At 48.6% G+C, this 24,808-nt stretch overlaps 1 protein-coding gene across 4 annotated transcripts in view; it reads right to left on the bottom strand.

The window, feature by feature from the left end:
* The window catches only part of rfx4 (regulatory factor X, 4), a 149,805-nt gene that overhangs the window by 86,826 nt on the left and 38,171 nt on the right, over nt 1-24,808 (bottom strand). For all 4 annotated transcript variants that reach the window (XM_086009695.1, XM_086009697.1, XM_086009698.1 and 1 more), the window contains exons 11-13: nt 14,706-14,850; nt 13,814-13,908; nt 9,386-9,503 (exon numbers count right to left, since the gene is read on the bottom strand). In XM_086009695.1, the coding sequence (XP_085865821.1) occupies nt 9,386-9,503; nt 13,814-13,908; nt 14,706-14,850 (358 nt within the window). The remainder of the gene's footprint in view (nt 1-9,385; nt 9,504-13,813; nt 13,909-14,705; nt 14,851-24,808) is intronic.

Raw genomic sequence — 24,808 nt, 5'->3', positions numbered from 1 at the left:
GACTTGGTGCGAGTTAGGACACGGGGCAGTGAGCATAGGGGTGATGGGTGAATGGGACTTGGTGCGAGTTAGGACACGGGGCAGTGAGCACAGGGGTGATGGGTGAATGGGACTTGGTGCGAGTTAGGACACGGGGCAGTGAGCACAGGGGTGATGGGTGAATGGGACTTGGTGCGAGTTAGGACACGGGGCAGCGAGCACAGGGGTGATGGGTGAACGGGACTGGGTGTGAGTTAGGACACGGGGCAGTGAGCACAGGGGTGATGGGTGAACGGGACTTGGTGCGAGTTAGGACACGGGGCAGTGAGCACAGGGGTGATGGGTGAACGGGACTTGGTGCGAGTTAGGACACGGGGCAGTGAGCACAGGGGTGATGGGTGAATGGGACTTGGTGCGAGTTAGGACACGGGGCAGTGAGCACAGGGGTGATGAGTGAACGGGACTGGGTGTGAGTTAGGACACGGGGCAGTGAGCACAGGGGTGATGGGTGAACGGGACTTCGTGCGAGTCAGGACACGGGGCAGTGAGCACAGGGGGTGATGGTGTGAACGGGACTTGTTGCGAGTTAGGACACGGGGCAGTCAGCACAGGGGTGATGGGTGAACGGGACTTGGTGCGAGTTAGGACACGGGGCAGTGAGCACAGGGGGTGATGGGTGAACGGGACTGGGTGTGAGTTAGGACACGGGGCAGTGAGCACAGGGGGTGATGGGTGAACGGGACTGGGTGTGAGTTAGGACACGGGGCAGTGAGCACAGGGGGTGATGGGTGAACGGGACTCGGTGCGAGTTAGGACACGGGGCAGTGAGCACAGGGGGTGATGGGTGAACGGGACTGGGTGCGAGTTAGGACACTGGGCAGTGAGCACAGGGGGTGATGGGTGAACGGGACTGGGTGCGAGTTAGGACACGGGGCAGTGAGCACAGGGGTGATGGGTGAACGGGACTTGGTGCGAGTTAGGACACGGGGCAGTGAGCACAGGTGGTGATGGGTGAACGGGACTGGGTGCGAGTTAGGACACGGGGCAGTGAGCACAGGGGTGATGGGTGAACGGGACTTGGTGCGAGTTAGGACACGGGGCAGTGAGCACAGGGTGATGGGTGAACGGGACTGGGTGCGAGTTAGGACACGGGGCAGTGAGCACAGGGGGTGATGGGTGAACGGGACTGGGTGTGAGTTAGGGCACGGGGCAGTGAGCACAGGGGGTGATGGGTGAACGGAACTGGGTGTGAGTTAGGACACGGGGCAGTGAGCACAGGGGGTGATGGGTGAACGGGACTTGGTGCGAGTTAGGACACGGGGCAGCAGAGTTTTGGATGAGCTCAAGTTTACGGAGCGTGCAAGGTGGGAGGTCGGCCCGGAGAGCGTTGGGATAGTTGATTCCAGAGGCATGGATGAGGGTTTCAGCAACAGATGAGCTGAGGCGGGGTCGGAGACCGGCGATGTTACGGAGCACAGCTGAGCTCTTCTATTGCTGCTCCTGCAACCACTGCAAGGCATTGAAAGGGTCAGCGCTCACCTGGTTCCCTTAAACTCCTGTTTACTCGCTTGTTTCTTGGGAATTATACAAAGGGCCCATCTTTGCTCTTGGGTTTCCCAGACTCAAAACTATCAGAATAAAAGCATCAATATTCATCATCTTTTCTTTGGTGCCACTGGGGTTTTTTGTAACAAAGGAGCCCCATGGATTTTCTTTCAACTAAAATATGAATGTGTTAAGTTACATTAAACCGGTTATTTTTAATTAAAATGCACGGGCTAATGTATTAAAAAATAAAGACTGACTGAAGGGAACAGCAAGAAAGGAATAGAGTGGCGCTAAACGAGAAAGGTTCTTATCCAGACAGGACCAGGGAATTGGATTTGAATGAGACTTCATGCTATTAAGTTGCACTGGGTAATGCAATCTCCATATTATGGGATACCTTGCTTTCACCAACCGTAAACACCAGTGGCAATTCACAAAGCGAGTGACACACAGCCCCATAAAACACTAACATGCAGTGATTCAGGGAGGATGGCTATTGTCAATTAGTCATTTCTCAGAAAGGGAACTTTATCAAAATACTGCCCCCGCCACCCAACTGTGCCTTTGAAATGCAGAGACAGGGAGGGGGCAATTCTTTGTTCAAAACTGGCTGCAGCTCACTGTATGACCAAAGTCAGCAAGATTTCACCAGGATTACCAGCTTGTATGTAAATCAGCTTTTGTGTAAAAAAGTAACGACAATTTTTAAACTGCAGACAGCACAAAGTGTAATAAGGAAGGAAAGAAACATAAAGACGTTCGATAATAGAATCAGCCTAAAGGTCCAACAAGTTAGTGCTTTAAAATACCGTTAGTCACACATCATTGAGGAGATTTACCAGAATGGTACCAGGGATGAGCGACAGTTACATGGAGAGACTGGAGAATCTGGGATTGTTCTCCTTAGAACAGAGAAGGCTAAGGGGGGATTTAATAGAGGTGTTCAAAATCATGAAGGGTTTTGATAGAATGAATAAGGAGAAACTGTTTCCACTGGCAGGAGGGTCGGTAACCAGAGGACACAGATTTAAGGTAATTGGCAAAAGGACCAGGGGGGAGATGAGGAGACTTTTTTCCGCAGCGAGTTGTTGTGATCTGGAACGCGCTGCCTGAAAGGGCGGTGGAAGCAGATTCAATAGTAACTTTCAAAAGGGAATTGGAGAAATACTTGAGGGGGAAACATTTGCAGGGCTATGGGGAAAGGGCAGGGGAGTGGGACTAATTGGAGAGCTCTTTCAAAGAGCCGGCACAGGCCCGATGGGCGGAATGGCCTCCTGTGCTGGATCAGTCTATCAGTGTTCTCATGGGCCAGAATTTTAAGGCCTAGAAATTGGGTATAGCCCCGCTTGAGGCGTTAGAACTGGCGCTGCGCAAAGTTTATAGCCAGATGAAACTTATCGCTGCCTGGCGCGATATTGGGTTGCATCGCCCCCCAAAGAGGATTGAGGCGCGAATTCAGACGTTGCACGGGGCTCCTAAGGCGCAAAAGTTCAGGCGCTACCCAATATCGGTGCGGACGGGCGCAGCGCAGGTGATCTCAATTACCGAAAACCACGAGACTTCCAGGCGCCGGCCAGCTCTTAAAGGGATGGGTCAGTCAGCCTGAGCTGCCACACTCAACACCCTGTAGGCCTCAGAATCGGCGCTCGCCCTTGTCTGGCGCAAGAAACTTGGTGAGGATGGAGAAGGTGAGACAGAGAGCAGAGCGCTTCAGCACTGAGGCTCTGGACCAGTTGGTGTCCGCAGTGGAGCGCCGTCGAGATGTTCTGTGTCCTGACAATGGCAGGAGGCAGAATCAAAAGGCTTACCGGCGATCTTGGAGGGAGGTTTCTCTGAGAGTCAACTCCAGCAGCATGGCGACCAGGACCCCTGTTCAGTGCAGGAAGAAATTCAACGACCTCACTCGGGTCGTTAGGGTGAGTGTTGGTTATGCAAACTTCTGATTCCCTCCATCTGCACCTGACTTCGAGGACCCTGTTGCCATGATGCCCCAATGGCCATCTGTCAGCAACCACCCATGGCCCTTTCTGGGCTCAACAATGGACATTTCACTCAAGGCCACATGTAAGGGCTCTTGCACCATGGGGGGTTGTGATGATCTCTCAAGGCCTCATGTAAGGGCTCTTGCACCATGGAGGGCATGCGATGATCTCTCAAGGCCTCATGTAAGGGCTCTTGCACCATGGGGGGCATGAGATGATCTCTCAAGGCATCATGTTACAGAACTTCCCCTTCTTTCCCCTGCAGTCCAAGCTGGCGGCGATGCGAAAGGACCAGCGTCGAACCGGTGGCGGACCTCCACAAGTCGTCACTCTCATGGATCTCGAGGAGAGAGTGCACCAGATTCTTGGAGGACGTCTGTCTGGTCCTGTTACCACTGCAGCTGCCGACCCCATTTCCGACAGCGAGGGTAAGGCTCTCACCTTTTCCAGCTGTTTCCTTCCACTTGGTCCCCCCGCCAGCATGTTTCCTCAGTGTGCAGCCATGTCAGAGCCTTGCCGCAATCTGGCATGCCTTTCCGCCAACTTGTCCTTTTGCTAAAGCCACTCTTCCACCTCCCTGCTTTCAGATGATTCATCACCAACTCGGGCTCAACGCCCTGAAGCTGCCAGTGCCAGTGCCTCCGGAGGCGAGGATCAGGAGGTAGCCGGAGCATCCGCTCCAATCTCAGGGGAGCATACACATCTGCAGACTGGGGATAGTAGTTCCCTGGAGGGGAGGGGGGGGCTCTGAGGATGAGCCAGTTGCCGGAACAAGCGGCATGCAGCAACGCAAGGGGGTTAGGCAAGTTCGGCCACCGTCTCCCTGGAGGGCAAGGCAGGTAGTGATGACTGCTGCACAGAGTGCAGAGGAGGTGCGTCGCCTGGCTGAAATGAGCACCCAGGCCCGGCTCAGGCACACTGAGCTGATGGCTGCAGTGGGGAGGATGCCTCAGTCAATAGATACACTGGCAAAGAGTGTGTTGGACTTCGGGGCAGCAATGGAGAGGACTCTCCAGGGCTTCGGGGCAGCAATGGAGAGGACTGTCCAGGGCTTCGAGGCCGCTATGGAAAGGACTGTTCAGGGCTTCGGGCAATCCCTGGAAAGGTCTGTCCAGGGCTTGTCTGAGGCAGCGGAGCGGTCGGCACCGGCCTTGTCCGAAGCAATGGAAAGAACCCGCCAGGGCTTCTCCGAAGCACTGGCACCTGCCACACAGGTCCTCACTGCTACCACACAGTCACTTGCCGGCCTCGTCCACACCCAGATTGAGGCAACGCGAACTCTCACTGCAGCCACCCTATCTGCATCAGCTAGGATCACCCCGGGCCCTTCCAGTCCCATACAAGGCCAGGAATCAGTGGAGCATGCAATTGTGGCGGATGAGCCGAGCCGGTCCCCTCAGAGAGCCAGTGTGTCGTCCGACCATGGTGCAGGTGTCCGCTCTCGGCAGGTGACCATTGCACATGCCAGCGCTGGTACGTCTGCAGTGCAGCTGCCACCACCTGCAGGGCACACTGCTTCCAGCCATGCTCAGATCAAGCATCCTGCGTCCGCACCCTCCAAGCCCAGAGGTCGGCCAGGCCGTCCCTCAGGGGCTTCTGCGCTTCCACACAGTCAGCAGGCATCCCCCAGCCTTGACCCTGCCACTGGGGTTCAATTACGTAGGAGCAGCAGGGAGGGAAGGGGCCGACCGCGAAAGAGAAGTCGTTCTCCATCAAGGGGCCAGCAGTAGAGGGAGGTGCTGAGATGTTTCTTTGGCCAAATTCAAGGACACCCTCACCTGTTGTAATTGTTGGAAATGGTTTGTTGAGTTTTGCGGCTTTACCGAAGAGTTAACTGTTATTTTGTTAGTTATGGTTTCTGTTGACATGACGTTGTTTTGCTGTAATGAAAGGCTTTTGTGACAATAAAGAAAAGTTTTAATGTGCGTGACTAATTACAGTGATGCTGGCCTTCAGAGGCTTTCAAACATCCAAAGTGCGCAGGAGTAAAGACACTCATCATTCCGCCAGAGGGGCCTCGAAACGAGTCCTGATGAGCCTCTGACGGATGGCCCTTCCACTTTCAGGAGCCCTTCCATCTTCCTCCTCCTCGTCCGCATGCTCCTCCTCCGCCTGCTTTTCCTCCTCCTCCTCCTCCTCCTCGTCCGCCTGCTCTGCTGGTCGTTGAGGGACAGCTGGAATTGGCTGGGTGCGTCGAATCGCCAAGTTGTGGAGCATGCAGCAGACGACGACGATGTGACCCACTTGCTCCGGCGAGTACTGCAGGGCTCCCCCCGAATGGTCCAGACATCGGAAACGCTGTTTGAGCACACCAATAGGGTGCTCTACAATGTTCCTGGTCGCCTGATGGCTGCTGTTGAACAGCTCTTCTGCTGGGGTGGCGGCCAGATGGAGTGGTGTCATCAGCCATGGGCAGAGAGGATAGCCCTTGTCCCCAATAAGCCAGCCTCGTGGTCGAGCCGGCCCCTCAAAAAGGTCACAAACTGAGGTCTGCCGCAGGATAAAGGCATCGTGGCTGCTCCCTGGGAATTGGGCGTTGACTGCCATGATGATTTGGCGGTGATCACAGACCAGCTGCACGTTGAGGGAGTGGAACCCTTTGCGGTTGCGGAAGTCCTCAGGATTCTGGAATGGCGCCCTCAAAGCCACGTGTGTACAGTCAATCGCCCCCTGCACCATGGGGAAGTCCGCAACAGCAGCGAAGCCCTGCGCGCGCTCCGCCTGCTTCTCCAGGGTCAGAGGGAAGGTGATGAATTGACGCCTTCGCCTATAAAGGGCAGCTGTAACTTGCCGGATGCAACAGTGGACTGCAAACTGAGAGATATTCGCAATGTCCCGAGTGGCTGACTGAAAGGATCCGGTGGCATAAAAATTGAGGGCAACAGTCACTTTGACGGCCACCGACAGAGAGGTCCTGCACCGTAGACGCGGCTGCAGATCCTCAGCAAGCAGGTGGCACAGCTCAGTAACAACGTCCCTCCCGATTCGGAGCCTTCGCACACACTGCTCCTCCGACATGTCAAGGTATGACACCTGCTGCCTAAAGACCCTCGCAGCATACCCTCGGATTGGCCGACCTCCATTGCCCCTCCTCCTTCTGGCCAATCCCAGCCCTCTCTCCCGCCGTCTCTCTGCCCCTTCATAGTGTTCGGCCATGAGGCCATCGCCCTCCAAAGCAGCTCCCATTCCGATGCCAGTTGGTCAAAAGGCTGTTAGGTCTAGTGCTCCAACTGCTCCGGACAGGTTTGAAGGTCCCAAGTACTCTAATGCTAAATTCCAAAAACTCTGCTCCACAGTAGCTCACCAACTCTCTCCACCAACGATCGCAATGAACAGGCCAAGTGGCTGCAGCTTTTATACTAGAGCTGTCCCCTTTAAATAGCACCCCCCGACTACGAGAAGGGCCTGCTAACGTTCCTTCGAACTGTCACTAATAGCGCTAGGCGTAAAGGTTCCGGGCGCCACCCAATATCCGGTCAGGGGCACCTAAAAGGCGTTGCATACTGAAATGACGTCATGATCTGCTTGCGCACGCGGGCGCGCGCAAACACTTAGCGCAGGCGTTAAATCTATAGTCAATATGGGAGTTGTCGCTATCTTCATTGCGCCCACCCCAACATTGGGTAACGCCCCAATTCTCGGTCTCTTTAGGCGCTAACCGCTGGCGCTAACAACCGAATTTCTAGGCCTAAGATTCTTACAAGGAGTAAATGAGAGTCATTGCTTCAGCACGTATCATTCTCGCCTCGGATTTAGAAGCAGGGTTTGTCCTGGAGTCGCCAGGAATTTAAGATTAGTCTCCCGGGCCCTGCGGCAACCAACTCGGGAGAAAAATCATTGCGGCATTAACAGAATTGTCAACTTTTCATTTTTGTTGTTCTTTTATTTGGACACATTTAAGTTGGATCAAAAAATCACATTCTTCCTAAAATTCTCCCTCACGCCATCCTGTTCTCCCGCTAGTTGCACACTCTATCCCGATTTTCAAATCAATGGAAAAGAAGCTCGAGCGGAGTGTGAAATGCCTCTGGCCAAGCTGACTTTCGCCTCCATTGCCTTCTACAAAAAGGACATCTGCACTCTCAAACAGAAATGTTGCTGCTTGGATTACCTGTGGGCCGGTGGGTGGGAGGGGGTTTGTACATAGAGCAAGGCAGAGTGTGCAGACAGAAGGGGTCATTGTGAATTTGTGTGATAGTGTAAAATGGGCGATAGTGAATCGGCAGCCCGTTGATTTTAATGAAAATAAAAATGGGGAGACTGCCGACTCGCCATTACCCGTTTTATAAGCCTGGCCATTGAGACAGAGAGACACTTTATAATGGATCTTGATGTCAGGATTTAGGATTTATCCTCTAATGGAACAACAGCACTAAGAACAGTCCTTTATAAACCTCCAGACTCACAGAATTCAAACAGTATAAACCAGCAAACAAGAACTAGAACTGCAAAGCAAGAGTTGCCTGGGCTGCAAGGGCTGGATTGCAGGGCTTGAGGCCTGCCTTAGGCCCAGGCTGTATTTATTTACACCTGGTCTGACACAAATGGTTAAATAATTATTTTTTGTGTTTACACTGAATCACTGTTGAATGTAATTTCGAAAAAGAGCAATGAATTTTTTAATGAGGTCTGGCCGGTCTCAGTTTTCACAGTTCCCTATCGTGGAAATGGGAGTACAGCAGCATTGATGGACCAAATGGACCAATCTCATTCTGTGCTTTATTACATAAAATCAAGCTCGGAGCCTTTTTATTACACAGAATGTACAGCACAGAAACAGGCCATTCGGCCCAACTGGTCCGTGCCGGTGTTTATGCTCCACACCAGCCTCCTCCTGTTTTTCCTCATCTAACTCTATCAGCGTAACCCTCTATTCCCTCCTCCCTCATATGTTTATCCAGCTTCCCCTTAAATGCATCTATACATAAGAAATAGGAGCAGGAATAGGCCATTTGGCCCCTCGAGCCTGCTCCGCCATTCAATAAGGTCATGGCTGATCTAGGGCTCAAAGCCACTTCCCTGCCTGCTCCACATAACCCTTCACTTCCTTATCTTGTAAAAATCTGTCTATCTCCACCTTAAATGTATTTAATGACCCAGCCTCTACAGCTCTCTGAGGCAGAGGATTCCACTATTCGCCTCAACCTCTCCCTGTGGCAGCGAGTTCCACATTCTCACCACTCTCTGGGTAAAGATGTTTCTCCTGAATTCCCCATTGGATTTATTAGTGACTCTCTTATATTGATGGCCCCTAGTTCTGGTCTCCCCCACAAGTGGAAACATCTTCTCTACCTCTACAACTATCGAACCCCTTCATAATTTCAAAGACTTCTATCAAGTCACCCCTCAGCTTTCTCTTAAACATTAATGACATGAATCTTGTCATCCATGTGGAAATGACTTATGAAATAATACTTGGCGGCCAGCTGGTGGCGCTGTCCAGGGACAGTATAAATACTCAGGCATGGGCCCAGCTTGCAGGACATTCTTTAACAGGAACTAGTGAAGGACACGACTAGATCTCCATGTTGAAAAACAGTTGATTAAATTGACGTAAGAAAACTACTAAGCCTTGTTTAATGCTTAGACCAAGTGCCTAGTGCTGTAGTTTTCTTACGTCAATTAACATGTTTGTAAATTACATCATTCAGTCCAGTTCAAGTGAAGAAACTTAAGATCGAATGCTTTGTGTGAATTTTAGTTGCCTGGAATGAATTAATTTCGAGATTCCAGTGGCAGCAATCTGCAGTTACGGTGAAACGACACGGCAATTAAGATTGAATTATAAACGAGTTCCGCTTTTCGGTGCAATTTATTCTGGGTGAACGTGGTTATAATATGGCGCTGTTACCAAAAATGAACAAGTGACAGCTTACCGAAACTTGGCGCACTGTGCAACGTCATGTCCCGAATAACTCTTGTCCCGAAGCAGGACCACATCAACAGGAATTGTCGTGCCACTTTCTTCAGACTCCCAGGCCTTTGTGCTGCTACCTATAAAATAAATATTCTATAAGTATTGATCGGACGGAATGGAGGAGGGTGCGCCTTTGTGAATTATCTCGCCATCAAAAGTGCTTCTTTTCTCCTCCTCTGCAGTGCTGACTTATAAATGGTCAAGCACTTCATTTAGATTAACGAGCCAATCATCTCACTGCCGTTTGTGGGCTCTTGCTGTGCGCAAATTGACTGCTACAATTGCCGATATTGAAAATATTCACAGAACTCCAAGGTAACACATTCTATGCGAAGTACTTTAAATCGGTGCGATATAAATGCAAATGGTTCCTTTTTTCATAGAAATCATAACATTTACGGCACAGAAGGAGGCCATTCAGCCCATCACATCTGTGCTGGTGCTAGCTCTGTAACTGAAACTATCTACTCTAAACCTGTCTCCCTGCCCTTTCCCCTTTTATATTCTTCACGGTCAAATACTCCTGCGATCGCCCTTTTAAATGATGTTCCAGTCTCTGCCTCAATGCCCACTTGTGGTAAAACATTCCTTGGATTAATAACCGTCTGTGTGAAACCTCCCTCTTCCATTCCTCCAGTGATAATCCTCAGTCTGCGCCCCTCATTGACAAATCGCCAGCCAGTTCAGAATCTGCAACTGGAATCAGCAATGTAGCACAGAGGGCAGCTGTGGGCAGAACCTTCTGCTCGGCACAGTTTAGTACGACAGCAGTAGACCATCGGAGAAGCTATTAAAATTGCTTCTTAATGTTCTACATATCCATACATTGTTTGTTTTACTCTTTGCTTTTAAGTTATTTCCCCAATCCAATATTGGCAGCAAATAAAACCAGGTTTTAAATTCTATGATATGTCTAATTACGTAAATTAATTTTTGCAATCTTGATTTTAAAAAGGTTAGCAGTCTGTGCTCACATTCTCTCACTAAGATAAAAACAGAAGATACAGGAAACACTCAGCAGGTCAGGCAGCATCTGTGGAGAGGGGAACAGAGTTAACGGTTCATAGGTCATCGAGCTGAAACGTTAATTGTGTTTCTCTGCCCACAGACGCTGCCTGACTCGCTGAGTGTTTCCAGCATTTTCTGTTTTTGTTTCAGATTTCCAGCATCTGCAGTATCTCGCTTTGCTCTCACTAAGATCCTATCTATGTGCATTACATCATTCCTAAGACCCATTTATATAGGGTATGCCAACGGCAACTTGCATTTATACAGCACCTTTAACATAGTAAAATGTCCCAAGGCGCTTCACAGCAGCGTAATCAGAAAAGAAACTAAGACCGAGCCGGGTAAGGAGATATTAGGGCCGATGTTCCCTTTGAGCTGCGAGTGCTCTACAGGTCCCGCACAGCCGGTGAGCCGGCTTTTAAACAGAAAAACCACCGTGTGCGGAATTTTGAATGGCCCGCGCAGCCTGTTGGAGGGGCCGCGAGGCCCCAAAAAACAATTAGAGGGAACATTGATTGGGGCAGGTGACCAAAAACTTGGACCAAGAGGGAGGTTTTCAGGAGCGTCTTAAAGGAGGAGAGAGAGGCGGAGAGGGGGAGGTTTAGGGAGGGAATTCCAGAGCTTAGTACCAGGCAGCTGAAGGCACGGCCGCCAATGGTGAAGCGATGAAAATTGGGGATGGGCAAGAGGTCAGAATTGGAGGAGTGCAGAGATCTCGGAGGATTGTAGGGCTGGAGGAGATAGGGAGGGGCGAGGCCATGGAGGGATTTGAACCCAAGGATGAGAATTTGAAATTCGAGATGATTCCTACGATATCATTCCTAAGATCTCAGTTATGCAGGGTAAGTAATTCCTAAGATCCTATCTATGTAAACTGCATCATTCCCAACAGTCTCCAAGCATCACTGAAATAATTAAAAACTTGAATGATCCAAATCAGGTAATATGTGTGAGGCCCACGCCCAAATCTGAGATCTGGAGTTTCAGACCTAGTGAAGATTTGGTGACAGTAAAAATTTGAATAGTACTGGGACTGTAACTATTGAGACCTTCAATTGTGAAGTTCCTGGGATCTTGCTGTGCATAAATTGACTGCTGAGCTTGCCTACAAAACAGTGACTACACTTAAAAACTAACTCATTGTCTGGGGAGCGCTTTGGGCCACCCTGAGGGTGTGAAAGGGGCGATATAAGTGTGAGCTCTTTCTATCTTTATGTATTTCACCTGCTTCTTCTCGAGCCTGTTACACAGGAGCAGGAGGAGGCCATTCAGCCCCTCCAGCCTGTTACACAGGAACAGGAGGAAGCCATATCTCAGTTTTGATTTTTCAATTGACCCTCAACAAAGCCTCAACAGCTTTCTGGGGGAGAGAGTTCCTGATTTCCACTACCCTTTCTGTGAAGAAATGCTTTCTGACATAAGAACATAAGAATTAGGAGCAGGAGTCGGCCATTCGGCCCCTCGAGCCTGCTCCGCCATTCAATAAGATCATGGCTGATCATCGATCTCAACTCCACTTTCCCGCCCGATCCCCGTATCCCTCGATTCCCCATGAGTCCAAAAATCTATCGATCTCAGCCTTGAATATACTCAACAATTCAGCCTCCACAGCCCTCTGGGGCAGAGAATTCCAAAGATTCACAACCCTCTGAGTGAAGAAATTCCTCCTCATCTCAGTCCTAAATGGCCGACCCCTTATCCTGAGACTGTGACCCCTGGTTCTAGACTCTCCAGCCAGGGGGAAACAGCCTCTCAGCATCTACCCCGTCAATCCCCCTCAGAATCCTGTCAGTTTCAATGAGATCACCTCTCATTCTTCTAAATTCCAGAGAGTATCGGCCCATTCTACTCAATCTCTCCTCATACCCCTGAAATCAGTCTAGTGAACCTTCGTTGCACCACCTCTAAGGCAAGTATATCCTTCCTCAGATAAGGAGACCAAAACTGTGCACAATACTCCAGGTGTGGTCTCACCAAAGTCCTGTACAATTGTAGTAAGACTTCCTTACTCTTGTACTTCAGCCCCCTTACAATAAAGGCCAACATGCCACTTGTCTGACATCACCCCTGAACAGCCTGGCTCTAATTTTAAGGTTCTGCCCCCTTGTTCTGGACTCCCCCCCGCCAGAGGAAATAGTTTCTCTCTCTCTACACCATCAACTCCTGTATCGTTTTAAACATCTCGATTAGATTACCCCTAAACCCTCTAAACTCAAGGGATTGCAAGCCAAGTCTATGTAACCGGTCCTCATACAGTATTGTTTACTGATTGTATAATAAAAATATATTTATTTATTGGTCCACAGACGTTTTGTCTCAACTTTCATTCAATGGTTTTTACTGCACTTTTATCGTTGGTCTGATGCCCAAATGGAAGTGACACCAAACCTGATGTATCACAGCTCTGGACCAGGAGCTCAATGCACTGCCTGGTGCGCTACTGAGCTACGCAGAGCAGAAAGATACCGGGGGATAGAAATTGGTTCTGGCCTGTGTCCAAGCGTATAACCAGTGGATCATGCACCCGACCAGGAGGACACAGGCCTGAAATTAGGCCTGGGGCTTCATTTGCTTAATTTGGGCGAGCTTTCAGCACCTGTCGCGCCTCCATGTGAAGCTCGTCTATTTTGCCTGTAGAATCGATGCAACAATGGCCAATTTCTACCCCCCCAGGTTCAATAACCGCTCCGTGCTGTGTCAGCCAACCTCAGTTGTAAGGGGGAACTACAGTTAACCTCAACCCCTGGGTTAGGCTAGGGTTAAAACAGAGCGGCTCCTTGTTCTTGCTCAGTATTCAATAGACTGCTGGGAAAGTGTGTCAGATGAGGAATAAAAATAGAACTGGGCTTGATTGTGCTTCTCCCCACATTGAACAGCATGTCAAAATTCACTCAGAATTAGAGTATTTATAGCACAGAAACAGGCCATTCGGCCCTACTGGTCCGTGCCGGCGTTTATGCTCCACATGAGCCTCCTCCCACCCCTCTTCATCTCACCCCATCAGCATAAACTTCTATTCCTTTCTCCCTCATGTGCTTATCTAGCTTCCCCATTAAATCTATCGATACTATTCACCTCAACCACTCCCTGTGGCAGCGAGTTCCACATTCTCACCACTCTCTGGGTAAAGCAGTTTCTCCTGAAAGACTGGCACAGGGGAAGCGAGCACAGGGTTGAGCTGTTTTATGAGGAACTGTACCTCAGTCGGTGTGTTCATGAGAGATAACAAGAAAACTGGAGAGAGTGAAGCAGCATTCAAACCATTCCCAAACACGATCCCCTACAATTCTTTAGAAACTCGGGTTTGTATGGATTTAGTCAGGAACTTTCATCCATCTGCTCTTGGATTTGGAAGAGAGGCCAACTTCTGCTTACCAACCTTGACAACACATTTGTCCACCATGGAATCCAGCCATTCAATGTAGGCCTCGGTGGGCGACTGCTCCTCCAGAAGGTGATCAAATTCCTGATACACTATCGAGACAAAAAGGTGCAGCATGGACAAGTGAGCTGTGGTGATGACTCAGAAACATCAGTTTCAAGTACACGGACTATCAGACAGCACACAGACTGCAGAGGGGAATTACGTCTCACTGCAGATACAAGAGGGCGGAAATCCACCTGGGCCTGTCTTCGAGTCCTGATGCAGCTCTGCGCAGACAGCACGCACCCCACACCGGGAGGCCCCGGGCTGGCCCGAGATTGGCCGTCTGCCCTCTCAGGTGGACAGAAAAGATCCTACGACACTATTTTGAAGAAGAGCAGGGGGAGTTCTCCTGGTGTCCTGGCCAATAGTTATCCCTCAACCAACATCACTGAAATCACAGATTATCTGGTCATCGTCACATTGCTGTTTGTGGGATCTTGCTGTGCGCAAATTGGCTGCCATGTTTCCTACATTACAACAGTGACTACACTTCAAAAAAAGCACTTCATTGGCTAACACCTCTGTTAAAATAACAGACAAAGTAACGTCAGAGAATCATATAGCACGAAGGAGGCCATTCGGCCCATCGCGCCTGTGCCAGATACGAACAAGTTAAACACATGCACGCTAATACCTAGGCTCAGGAAAACCATTTTATCTTTTACTAACTGTTAGCAAACGTTTGACATGTTTGCTGCAGTGTGTTTGGAGCAATGACCACTTACAGTTGCTGCTTGTTAATGTGGAGCAGTTTTTTATAAAAAAGGTTTTAAAAGAGAGTGTTTAAGGTAGCACTCGGTGCAATGGGGAGGGATTTCCCGTCTTGTATTTAATTCATTCTTACATTTGACGATGAGTTTCCGGTGCTCCTCCCGAGAGTTCTCCATGGTGTACAGGGTCTGTTTGGTGATGCTGTTCAGATCCACGTTCCTCCAGTCCTCCAGCATTTGGAAGGTGATATCTGCGCTGTGGATCACTGCTCGCGATGCCTGCAAGGGTCAAATGTCAGGCTTCTTTAGTCAGTGTTGGTCTGTGATACTCAGAGACTAGCGGGAGCCATGTACAAAGTAAATCTGATTATTATACATATTAAAGAAATTGGAGTACAAGAAGTAAAGACGTTATAACAGTTAAACAGTGAATGAGCTTTTGGTATATGACCTGAATTAACGTCGTAAGGTGGCGAGGTGATCAATCTCGGAGCGGCCTCGGCTTTGAGGGTGTTCCACTCCCCTCCGAGAGCACTCGCGTCATTCGTGCCACACAAGTGCCAGGCAATGACTATCTCCAACAAGCAAGAGTCTAACCACCTCCCCTTGACATTCAATGGCATTACCATCGCTGAATCCCCCACCATCAACATCCTGGGGGTCACCATTGATCAGAAACTTAACTGGACCAGCCACATAAATACTGTGGCTACAAGAGCGGGTCAGAGGCTGGGTATTCTGCAGCGAGTGTCTCACCTCCTGACTCCCCAAAGCCTTTCCACCATCTACAAGGCACAGGTCAGGAGTGTGATGGAAAACTCTCCACTTGCCTGGATGAGTGCAGCACCAACAACACTCAAGAAGCTCGACATCATCCAGGACAAAGCAGCCCACTTGATTGGCACCCCATCCACCACCTTAAACATTCACTCCCTCCACCACCGGCGCACCGTGGCTGCAGTGTGTACCATCTACAAGATGCACTGCAGCAACTCGCCAAGGCTTCTTCGACAGCACCTCCCAAACCCGCGACCTCTTCCACCTAGAAGGACAAGGGCAGCAGGCGCATGGGAACACCACCACCTCCAAGTTCCCCTCCAAGTCACACACACCATCCTGAATTGGAAATATATCGGCCGTTCCTTCATCGTCACTGGGTCAAAATCCTGGATCTCCCTACCTAACAGCACTGTGGGAGCACCTTCACCACACGGACTGCAGCGGTTCAAGAAGGCGGCTCACCACCACCTTCTCAAGGGCAACTAGGGATGGGCAATAAATGCTGGCTTTCCCAGCGACGCCCACATCCCAGCAATGAATAATAAACTCTCACATACTATACTTTATGTCTGCTTTATAGACTTTAAATATCAATAGATTTCAATGTTTCCCCCACGCCAAGCAGCCTCCTAACCACTCGCATACATTCCAAGATAGGCAGACACAGTCCACCGACAGATCCCATGCCATGATCCTTTACATAAGATCACCACAGTAGACAAAGTGTCTCCTGGAGGAGATGTACAAGGACAGTTACACAAACTGCTGGCAATGACAACTTTGAATCTAAATGGCCTACTCTACTGAAAAGCATTGGAAACATACTTTTCTCACAGTCAGGAAAAGAACTGCCTCTTGACACCAGCTCAGGCTGTTAATGACGTCCTACCCATCCCTCGCCTCGCCTCACCTCGCCTCGTCTCGCCTCCCTTCCATTCATCGCCCATTTCCACAGCTAGGAGCGTGGATGGGTGGCTTGTTTCTTGACCTCTGCCTGTGCAATGTGTCACTGGCCTTCAGAAGGCACACAAGAGATGACTGCTCAGACTTTCCTTTCTATTTGTTCTTGGGATGTGGGCAACGCTGGTAAAACATCGCTTGTTGCCCTAAGAAGGTGGTGGTGGGCCTTCTCATTGAATTGCTGCAGTCCGTGTGGTGATGGTGTTCCCACACTGGTGTTAGGTAGCGAATTCCAGGATTCTGATGGCGGAATGGCGATATATTCTCATTTATCCCATTGCTGTTTGTGGGATCTTGCTGTGCGCACTTTGGTTGTCGCATTTCCCTACAGTACAACAGTGACTACACTTCAAAAGTACTTCATTGGCTGTGAAGAGCTTTGGGACGTCCCGAGGTCCTGAAAGACGCTATATAAATGCAAGTCATTTCTTTCTTTCTTATTTGTCCAAGTCAGGATGATGTGTGACTTGGTGGAGACTCCTCACACGATTATCATTCTCTCCCTGTTAGGAGATGCCTTTGTTTTTAGCGAGTTTTGTCCATGACAGTCTAACTGGAATTAGGAACTCTGAGAATCACTGCCACAACCCTGAACCCGACCACTCTCCATCACCAGGCCCCACATCACACTCAGGCACCTCCCCTAACCTCCCTCCCACGCTTGGCAGGTTTGATCCTGCTTGAGAAGGGTCTCGGGATGTTTTGCTACGTTAATGTTTCCCTACATTACAACAGTGACTACACTTCAAAAAGTACTTCATTGGCTGTAAAGTACTTTGAGGTTTGAAAGGTGCTACAGAAGTGAAAAAGAAAGGCTTACATTTCTATAATGCCTTTCACGACCACCGGACGTCCCAAAGCACTTTATAGCCAATGATGTACTTATTTGAAGTGTAGTCACTGTTGTAATGTAGGACGCGCGGCAGCCAACTTGTGCACAGCAAGCTCCCACACACAGCAATGTGATAATGACAAGATAATCTGTTTTAGTGGTGTTGGTTGAGGGATAAATATTGGCCCCAGGACACGGGGAGAACTCCCCCTGCTCTTCTTCGAAATAGTGCCCTGGGATCTTTTACATCCACCTGAGAGGGCAGACGGGGCCTCAGTTTAACGTCTCATCCAAAAAATGGCACCTCTGACAGTGCAGCACTCCCTCAGCACTCCCCTGGGAGTGTCAGCCTAGATCATTGTGCTCAAGTCTCTGGAGTGGGACTTGAACCCGTGACCTTCTGACTCAGAGGCGAGAGAATTCTACCGACTGTGCCACAGCTGACAAGTGCAAATTCTTCATCATTCTTTCTTTAAAGTCACTAAATAAATGTCAGTTGTTGTTGATTATTTGGCCTCTTGGCACAATGTAAATGGAATGACTGGAGTTTGAGGGACTAAGAATTCATTGGCCATTGTTGGGAGTGGTGAGAGCGGAGACTCCATGAGTATTTAAACTCACTTTCGCGGGCTTTTTTTTTTACAGAGGCTTACCGATCTCGCAGACCGGCGGCGGCGTTCCAGAGCCATGTCACGGTACAAAACGCGGGCAGGAAGAAGCAGCTGATTGGGTGAGTACTTATACTACTCTATAGTTTGACAGTTAAGGTTCATAGTTTATAAAGTTTAGAAGGTCTTAATTTTGTGGTTATAGTTTCTAAGGTCTCTGTTGTGTAGCAGGGAGTGCTAGGAAACAAGGGCCCTTGAGTATATCATTTAATTGTAGTATAATTGGTGGTATTGATTGAATTTAAATTAATTAAAGGGTAAGTCATGGCAGGACAGTGCAGCCCCGTGGTATACTCCTCCTGCACTATGTGGGAAATCAGGGACACTTACTGTGTCCCTGACGACCATGTGTGCGGAAAGGGTATCCAGCTGCAGCTACTGGCAGACCGCATTGCAGCGCTGGAGCTGCGAATGGATACATACTGGAGCATTCACGATGCTGAGGACGTCGTGAATATCATGTTTAATCAGTTGGTCACCCTGCAGGTAAAGGCTGCACAGGCAGGAAGGGAATGGGTGACCACCAGGCAGAGTAGTAAGCACAGGCAGGTAGTGCAGGGGTCCCCTGTGGCCATCCCCCTCTCAAACAGCTATACCACTTTGGATATTGTTGGGGAGGATGGCTTATCGGGGGAAGGCAGCAGCAACCAACATCCTGGCACCATGGGTGGTTCTGCTGCATGGGACGGGAGGAAAAAGAGCGGGAGAGCTATAGGGATAGGGGATTCTATTGTAAGGGGAATAGATAGGCATTTCTGTGGCCGCAAACGAGACTCCAGGGTGGTATATTGCCTCCCTGGTGCAAGGGTCAAGGATGTCTTGGAGCGGCTGCTGGGTATTCTGGAGGGGGAGGGTGAACAGCCAGTTGTCGTGGTGCATATAGGTACCAACGATATAGGTAAAAAATGGAATGAGGTCCTAAAAGCTGAATATAGGGAGTTAGGAGGTAAATTAAAAAATAGGACCTCAAAAGGTAGTAATCTCAGGATTGCTACCAGTGCCACGTGCTAGTCAGAGTAGAAATAGAAGGATATTTCAGATGAATATGTGGCTAGAGGAATGATGCAAGGGGGAGGGATTCAAATACCTGGGGCATTGGAACCGGTTCTGGGGGAGGTGGGACCAGTACAAACTGGACGGTTTGCACCTGGGCCGGACTGGGACCGATGTCCAAGGGGGGGTGTTTGCTAGTGCTCTGGGGGAGGGTTTAAACTAAAATGGCAGGGGGTTGGGAGACAGAGGAAAGAGAAGCAAGGATAGAAGCAAAAGACAGGAAGGAGAAAAGCAAAAGTGGAAGTCAGAGAAATCAAGGGTGTAAATCAAACATGGCCTCAGTAAACAATAATTCTAAAAGTGTTAAAAAAACAGCCTGAAGGCTTTGTGTCTTAATGCGAGGAGCATTCGTAATAAGGTGGATGAATTAGCTGCGCAAATAGATGTAAACAGATATGATATAATTGGGATTATGGAGACATGGCTCCAGGGTGACCAAGGCTGTTAGTTCAACATCCAGGGGTATTCAATATTCAGGAAGGACAGGCAAAAAGGAAAAGGCGGTGGGGTAGCATTGCTGGTTAAAGAGGAGATTAACACAATAGTAAGGAAGCATATTAGCTCTGGCGATGTGGAATCTGTATGGGTAGAGCTGAGAAATACCAAGGGGCAGAAAATGTTAGTGGGAGTTGTATACAGATCTCCAAACAGTAATGCTGAAGTTGGGGATGGCATTAAACAGGAAATTAGAGAAGCGTGCAATAAGGGCACAGCAGTTATCATGGGTGATTTTAATCTACATATAGATTGGTCTAACCAAATTAGTAACAATACTGTGGAAGAGGAATTCCTGGAGTGTATACAGGATGGTTTCCTGGACCAATATGTCGACGATCCAACTAGAGATCAGGCCATTTTAGACTGGGTATTGTGTAATGAGAAAGGATTAATTAGCAATCTTGTTGTACAAGGCCCCTCGGCGAGGAGCGATCATAATATGATAGAATTCTTCATTAAGTTGGAGAGTGAAGTAGTTGATTCAGAGACTTGGGTACTGAATTTAAACAAAGGAAACTATGATGGTATGAGGTGCGAGTTGGCTAGGATGGATTGGGGAATGTTACTTAAAGGGTTGACGGTGAATAGGCAATGGCAAACATTTAAAGATTGCATGGATGAACTACAGAATTTGTTCATCCCTGTTTGGCATAAAAATTAAAAAAAAGGTGACTCAACATTGGCTAACAAGGGAAATTAGGGATAGCATAAGATCCAAGGAGAGGCCATATAACTTGGCCAGAAAAAGCAGTAAACCTGAGGATTGGGAGCAGTTTAGGATTCAACAAAGAAGGACAAAGGGATTAATTAAGAGGGGGGAAATAGAGTACAAGAATAAGCTTGCAGGGAACATAAAAACTGACTGTAAAAGCTTTTATAGATATGTGAAGAGAAAAAGATTGGTGAAGTCAAGCGCAGGTCCCTTGCAGTCAGAATCAGGGGAATTTATAATGAGGAACAAGGAAATGGCAGACCAATTAAATACATACTTTGGTTCTGTCTTCACAAAGGAGGACACAAATAACCTCCCAAAGATGTCGGGGAACATAGGGTCTGATGAAAGGGAGGAACTGAAAGAAATCAGTATTTGTAGGGAAATGGTGTTAGGGAAATTGATGGGACTGAAGGCCGATAAATCCCCAGGGCCTGATAATCTACATCCTAGGGTACTTAAGGAAGTGACCCTAGAAATAGTAGATGCATTGCTGGTCATCTTCCAAAATTCGATAGACTCGAACAGTTCCCATGGATTGGAGGGTAGCTAATGTTACCCCACTATTTAAAAAAGGTGGCAGAGAGAAAACGGGGAATTATAGACCGGTAAGCCTGACATCGGTAGTGGGGAAAATGCTAGAGTCTATTATAAAAGATGTAATAGCAGAGCACTTGGAAAAAAGTGACAGGATCGGACAAAGTCAACATGGATTTACAAAAGGTAAATCGTGCTTGACTAATCTACTGGAATTTTTTGAGGATGTAACTGGTAAAATAGATAAGGGAGAACCAGTGGATGTGGTGTATTTGGATTTTCAAAAGGCTTTCGATAAGGTCCCGCATAAGAGACTAGCGTGCAAAGTTAAAGCACATGGGATTGGGGGTAAGGTACTGACTTGGATAGAAAACTGGTTGGCAGAAAGGAAGCAAAGAGTAGGGATAAACGAGTCTTTTTCTGAGTGGAAGGCAGTGACTAGTGGGGTACCGCAGCGATCGGTGCTAGGGCCCCAGTTATTCACAATACATATTAATGATCTAGACGAGGGAACTAGATGTAATATCTCCAAGTTTGCAGACGACACAAAGCTGGATGGGCGTGTGTGCTGTGAGAAGGATGCAGAGAAACTCCAGCACGATTTGGACAGGTTGGGTGATTGGGCAGATGCATGGCAGATGCAGTATAATGTGGATAAATGCGAGGTTATCCACTTTGGTGGCAAAAACAGGAAGACAGGTTATATGAATGGCAATAGATTGGGAGAAGGGGAAGTGCAACGAGACCTGGGTGTCCTTGTGCACCAGTCGCTGAAGGTAAGCATGCAGGTGCAGCAGGCGGTTAAGAAGGCAAATGGTATGTTGGCCTTCATAGCGAGAGGGTTCGAGTACAGGAACAAGGATGTCTTGCTGCAGTTGTACAGGGCCTTGGTGAGACCACACCTTGAGTATTGTGTGCAGTTTTGGTCACCTTATCTGAGGAAGGATGTTCTTGCCATGGAGGGAGTGCAGCGAAGATTCACCAGACTGATAGCTGGGATGGCAGGAATGACGTATGAGGAGAGATTGGGTCGATTGGGCTGATACTCACTGGAGTTCAGAAGAATGAGAGGGGATCTCATTGAAACTTATAAAATTCTAACAGGACTAGACAGACTAGATGCAGGAAGGATGTTCCCGATGGCCGGGGAGTCCAGAACCAGAGGTCACAGTCTAAGGATAAGGGGTAGGCCATTTAGGACTGAAATGAGGAGGAATTTCTTCACCCAAAGAGTGGTGAACCTGTGGAATTCTCTACCACAGAAGGCAGTTGAGGCCAATTCATTAAATATATTCAAGAAGGAGTTAGATATATTTCTTAAGGCTAAGGGGATCAAGGGATATGGGGAGAAAGCAGGGACAGGGTACTGAATTTCGATGATCAGCCATGATCTCATTGAATGGCGGAGCAGGCTCGAGGGGCCGAATGGCCGACTCCTGCTCCTATCTTCTATGTTTCTATGTTCTAGTTAAATAAAAGTGATACTTGTCCAAGGCCAACTTCAGCACAAATATCGTCTTCGAGATACTTTACAGTCTCTCCAAAGATAAATCAGTCGACCTTTTCTGTAAGAAAAACCTGTGAACAGTTCCTCCAAATAATGGCTAGATGTATTGTTCTGGGAGACCGGGGTGGGGGGTTGTTGCTATGGCAAACCACCCCCCTGCACCATTGACACAACATGACTGCAATATGGACTGTCTACAGACACGATGCAGCAACTCACCAAGGTTACTCCTACAGCACCTCCCAGCTCCACAACCTCAGAGAATCACAAGAGCAGCAAGTTCTTGGGGGAAATACCATCACCTCCAGCTCGCACACCATCCTGACTTGAACATTTATCACCGTTTCTTCATCATAGAAACATAGAAGATAGGAGCAGGAGTAGGCCATTCGGCCCCTCGAGCCTGTTCCGCCATTTAATGAGATCATGGCTGATCATCCAAATTCAGTACCCTGTCCCTGCCTTCTCCCCATATCCCTTGATCCCTTTAGCCTTAAGAAATATATCTAACTCCTTCTTGAATATATTTAATGAATTGGCCTCCACCGCCTTCTGTGGTAGAGAATTCCACAGGTTCACCACTCTCTGGGTGAAGAAATTCCTCCTCATCTCAGTCCTAAATGGCCTACCCCTTATCCTTAGACTGTGACCTCTGGTTCTGGATTCCCCCTTCATCGGGAACATCCTTCCTGCATCTAGTCTGTCTAGTCCTGTTAGAATTTTATAAGTTTCAAAGAGATCCCCTCTCATTCTTGTAAACTCTAGTGAATATAAGCCTAATCGACTCAATCTCTCTTCATACGTCATTCCTGCCATCCCAGGTATCAGTCTGGTGAATCTTCGCTGCACTCCCTCCATGGCAAGAACATCCTTCCTCAGATAAGGCGACCAAAACTGCACACAATACTCAAGGTGTGGTCTCACCAAGGCCCTGTACAACTGCAGCAAGACATCCTTGTTCCTGTACTCAAACCCTCTCGCTACAAAGGCCAACATACCTTTTGCCTTCTTAACCGCCTGCTGCACCTGCATGCTTACCTTCAGCGACTGGTGCACAAGGACACCCAGGTCTCGTTGCACTTCCCCTTTTCCCAATCTATTGCCGTTCAGATAATAATCTGTCTTCCTGTTTTTGCCACCAAAGTTTGGTGGAACTCCCTACCCAACATCATCCTGGGAGCATCTTCACCACACGGACTGCAGAAGTTTAAGAAGAAAGCCTAACACCACCTTCTCAAGGGCAACTAGGGATGGGCAATAAATGCTGGCCTTGCAAGCGATGCCCACATCCCGAGAATGAATAAAATAAATGCTGAATGTTATAGGAAATTTAATGTATTCAATTCAGAATCAAGCTCAAAAGGAACCCTGGTTTTGAACAAGACGTCATGTGGCTTCCTTACATGCTCAAGGAGAAGCCTTACATGTTTCCTGATGAATTCTAGAGCAGATACAAATCTCAAGGTGGGACACAAAGATCCAGAATATACAATCTGCCTCATTAGAGTATTTTTAACATAACAGACTGTCCAAAAGTGATTCACAGAGGCAAAGACAGCCAATGAACAAAGACGGGAGAACTATTAGGAAATGCTCAACAGGCGGGGGCTCTTTTCTCTAGAAAAGAGAAGGCTGAGGGGTGACCTGATAGAGGTCATTAAGATTATGAAGGGGTTCGATAGTATAGACGTAGAGAAGATGTTTCCATTTGTGGGGAAGATCAGAACTCGGGGCCATCAATATAAGACAGTCACTAATAAATCCAATGGGGAATTCAGGAGAAACTTCTTTACCCAGAGAGTGGTGAGAATGTGGAACTCGCTACCACAGGGAGTGGTTGAGGTGAATAGTGTAGATACATTTAAGGGGAAGCTGGACAAACACATGAGGGAGAAAGGAATAGAAGGATATGTTGATGGGCTGAGATGAAGAGGGGTGGGAGACGGCTCGTGTGGAGCATAAACACCGGCACAGACCAGTTGGGCCGAATGGCCTGTTTCTGTGCTGTAGACTCGATGTAATACTATGTTACGGTTAAGGGGAGGTGACCAAAGAGGAAGGTTATGAGGAGGCTTTTAAAGGAGCTGAGGGAGTTAGTAATGGGGGAGGAGTCTAGGGAGCACATTCCGGAGTACGGAACCCAGATGCTGAAGGCTGTGGAACCAAACATTGAGCAAAGGCGTGGATGCAAAGGGGGCCAGAGTGGGAAAGGTGGCGGGTTGAAGTGGTACGTACGGCTGGAGCAGGTTGCAGAGGTAGGGAGGGGCATTGCCACGGAGGGCAGTGTAGGGGTTATGGTACTGGAATAGTGATGCAGGAGTCTGGACTAATAATCCAGTGAATGCGAGATCAAATCCCAGCATGAATTTGAATTCAAGTTTTAAAAATCTGGAAATAGAAAGCTGGTCTCAGTAAAAGTGACCATGAAGCTGTCAGATTGTCATAAAAACCCAACGGGTTCACTGGTGTCCTTTAGGGAAGGAAACCTGCCGTCCTTACCCGGTCTGGGCCTATACGTGACTCCAGTCCCACACCAACCTGGTTGAGTCTTAGCTGCCCCCTGAAGTGGCCCAGCAAGCCCCTCAGTTGTACCACCACCTTCTCAAGGACAATTAGGGATGGGCAATAAATGCCGGCCTTGCCAGCGACGCCCACATCCCGAAAATGAATAAATAATAATTATACAATAA

The sequence above is a fragment of the Somniosus microcephalus genome, chromosome 16 (assembly GCF_052327205.1).
Source record: "Somniosus microcephalus isolate GS21.2 chromosome 16, FLI_Smic_1.0, whole genome shotgun sequence".
Taxonomy (NCBI): Eukaryota; Metazoa; Chordata; class Chondrichthyes; order Squaliformes; family Somniosidae; genus Somniosus; species Somniosus microcephalus.
This window is presented reverse-complemented; position numbering and strand designations above follow the sequence as displayed.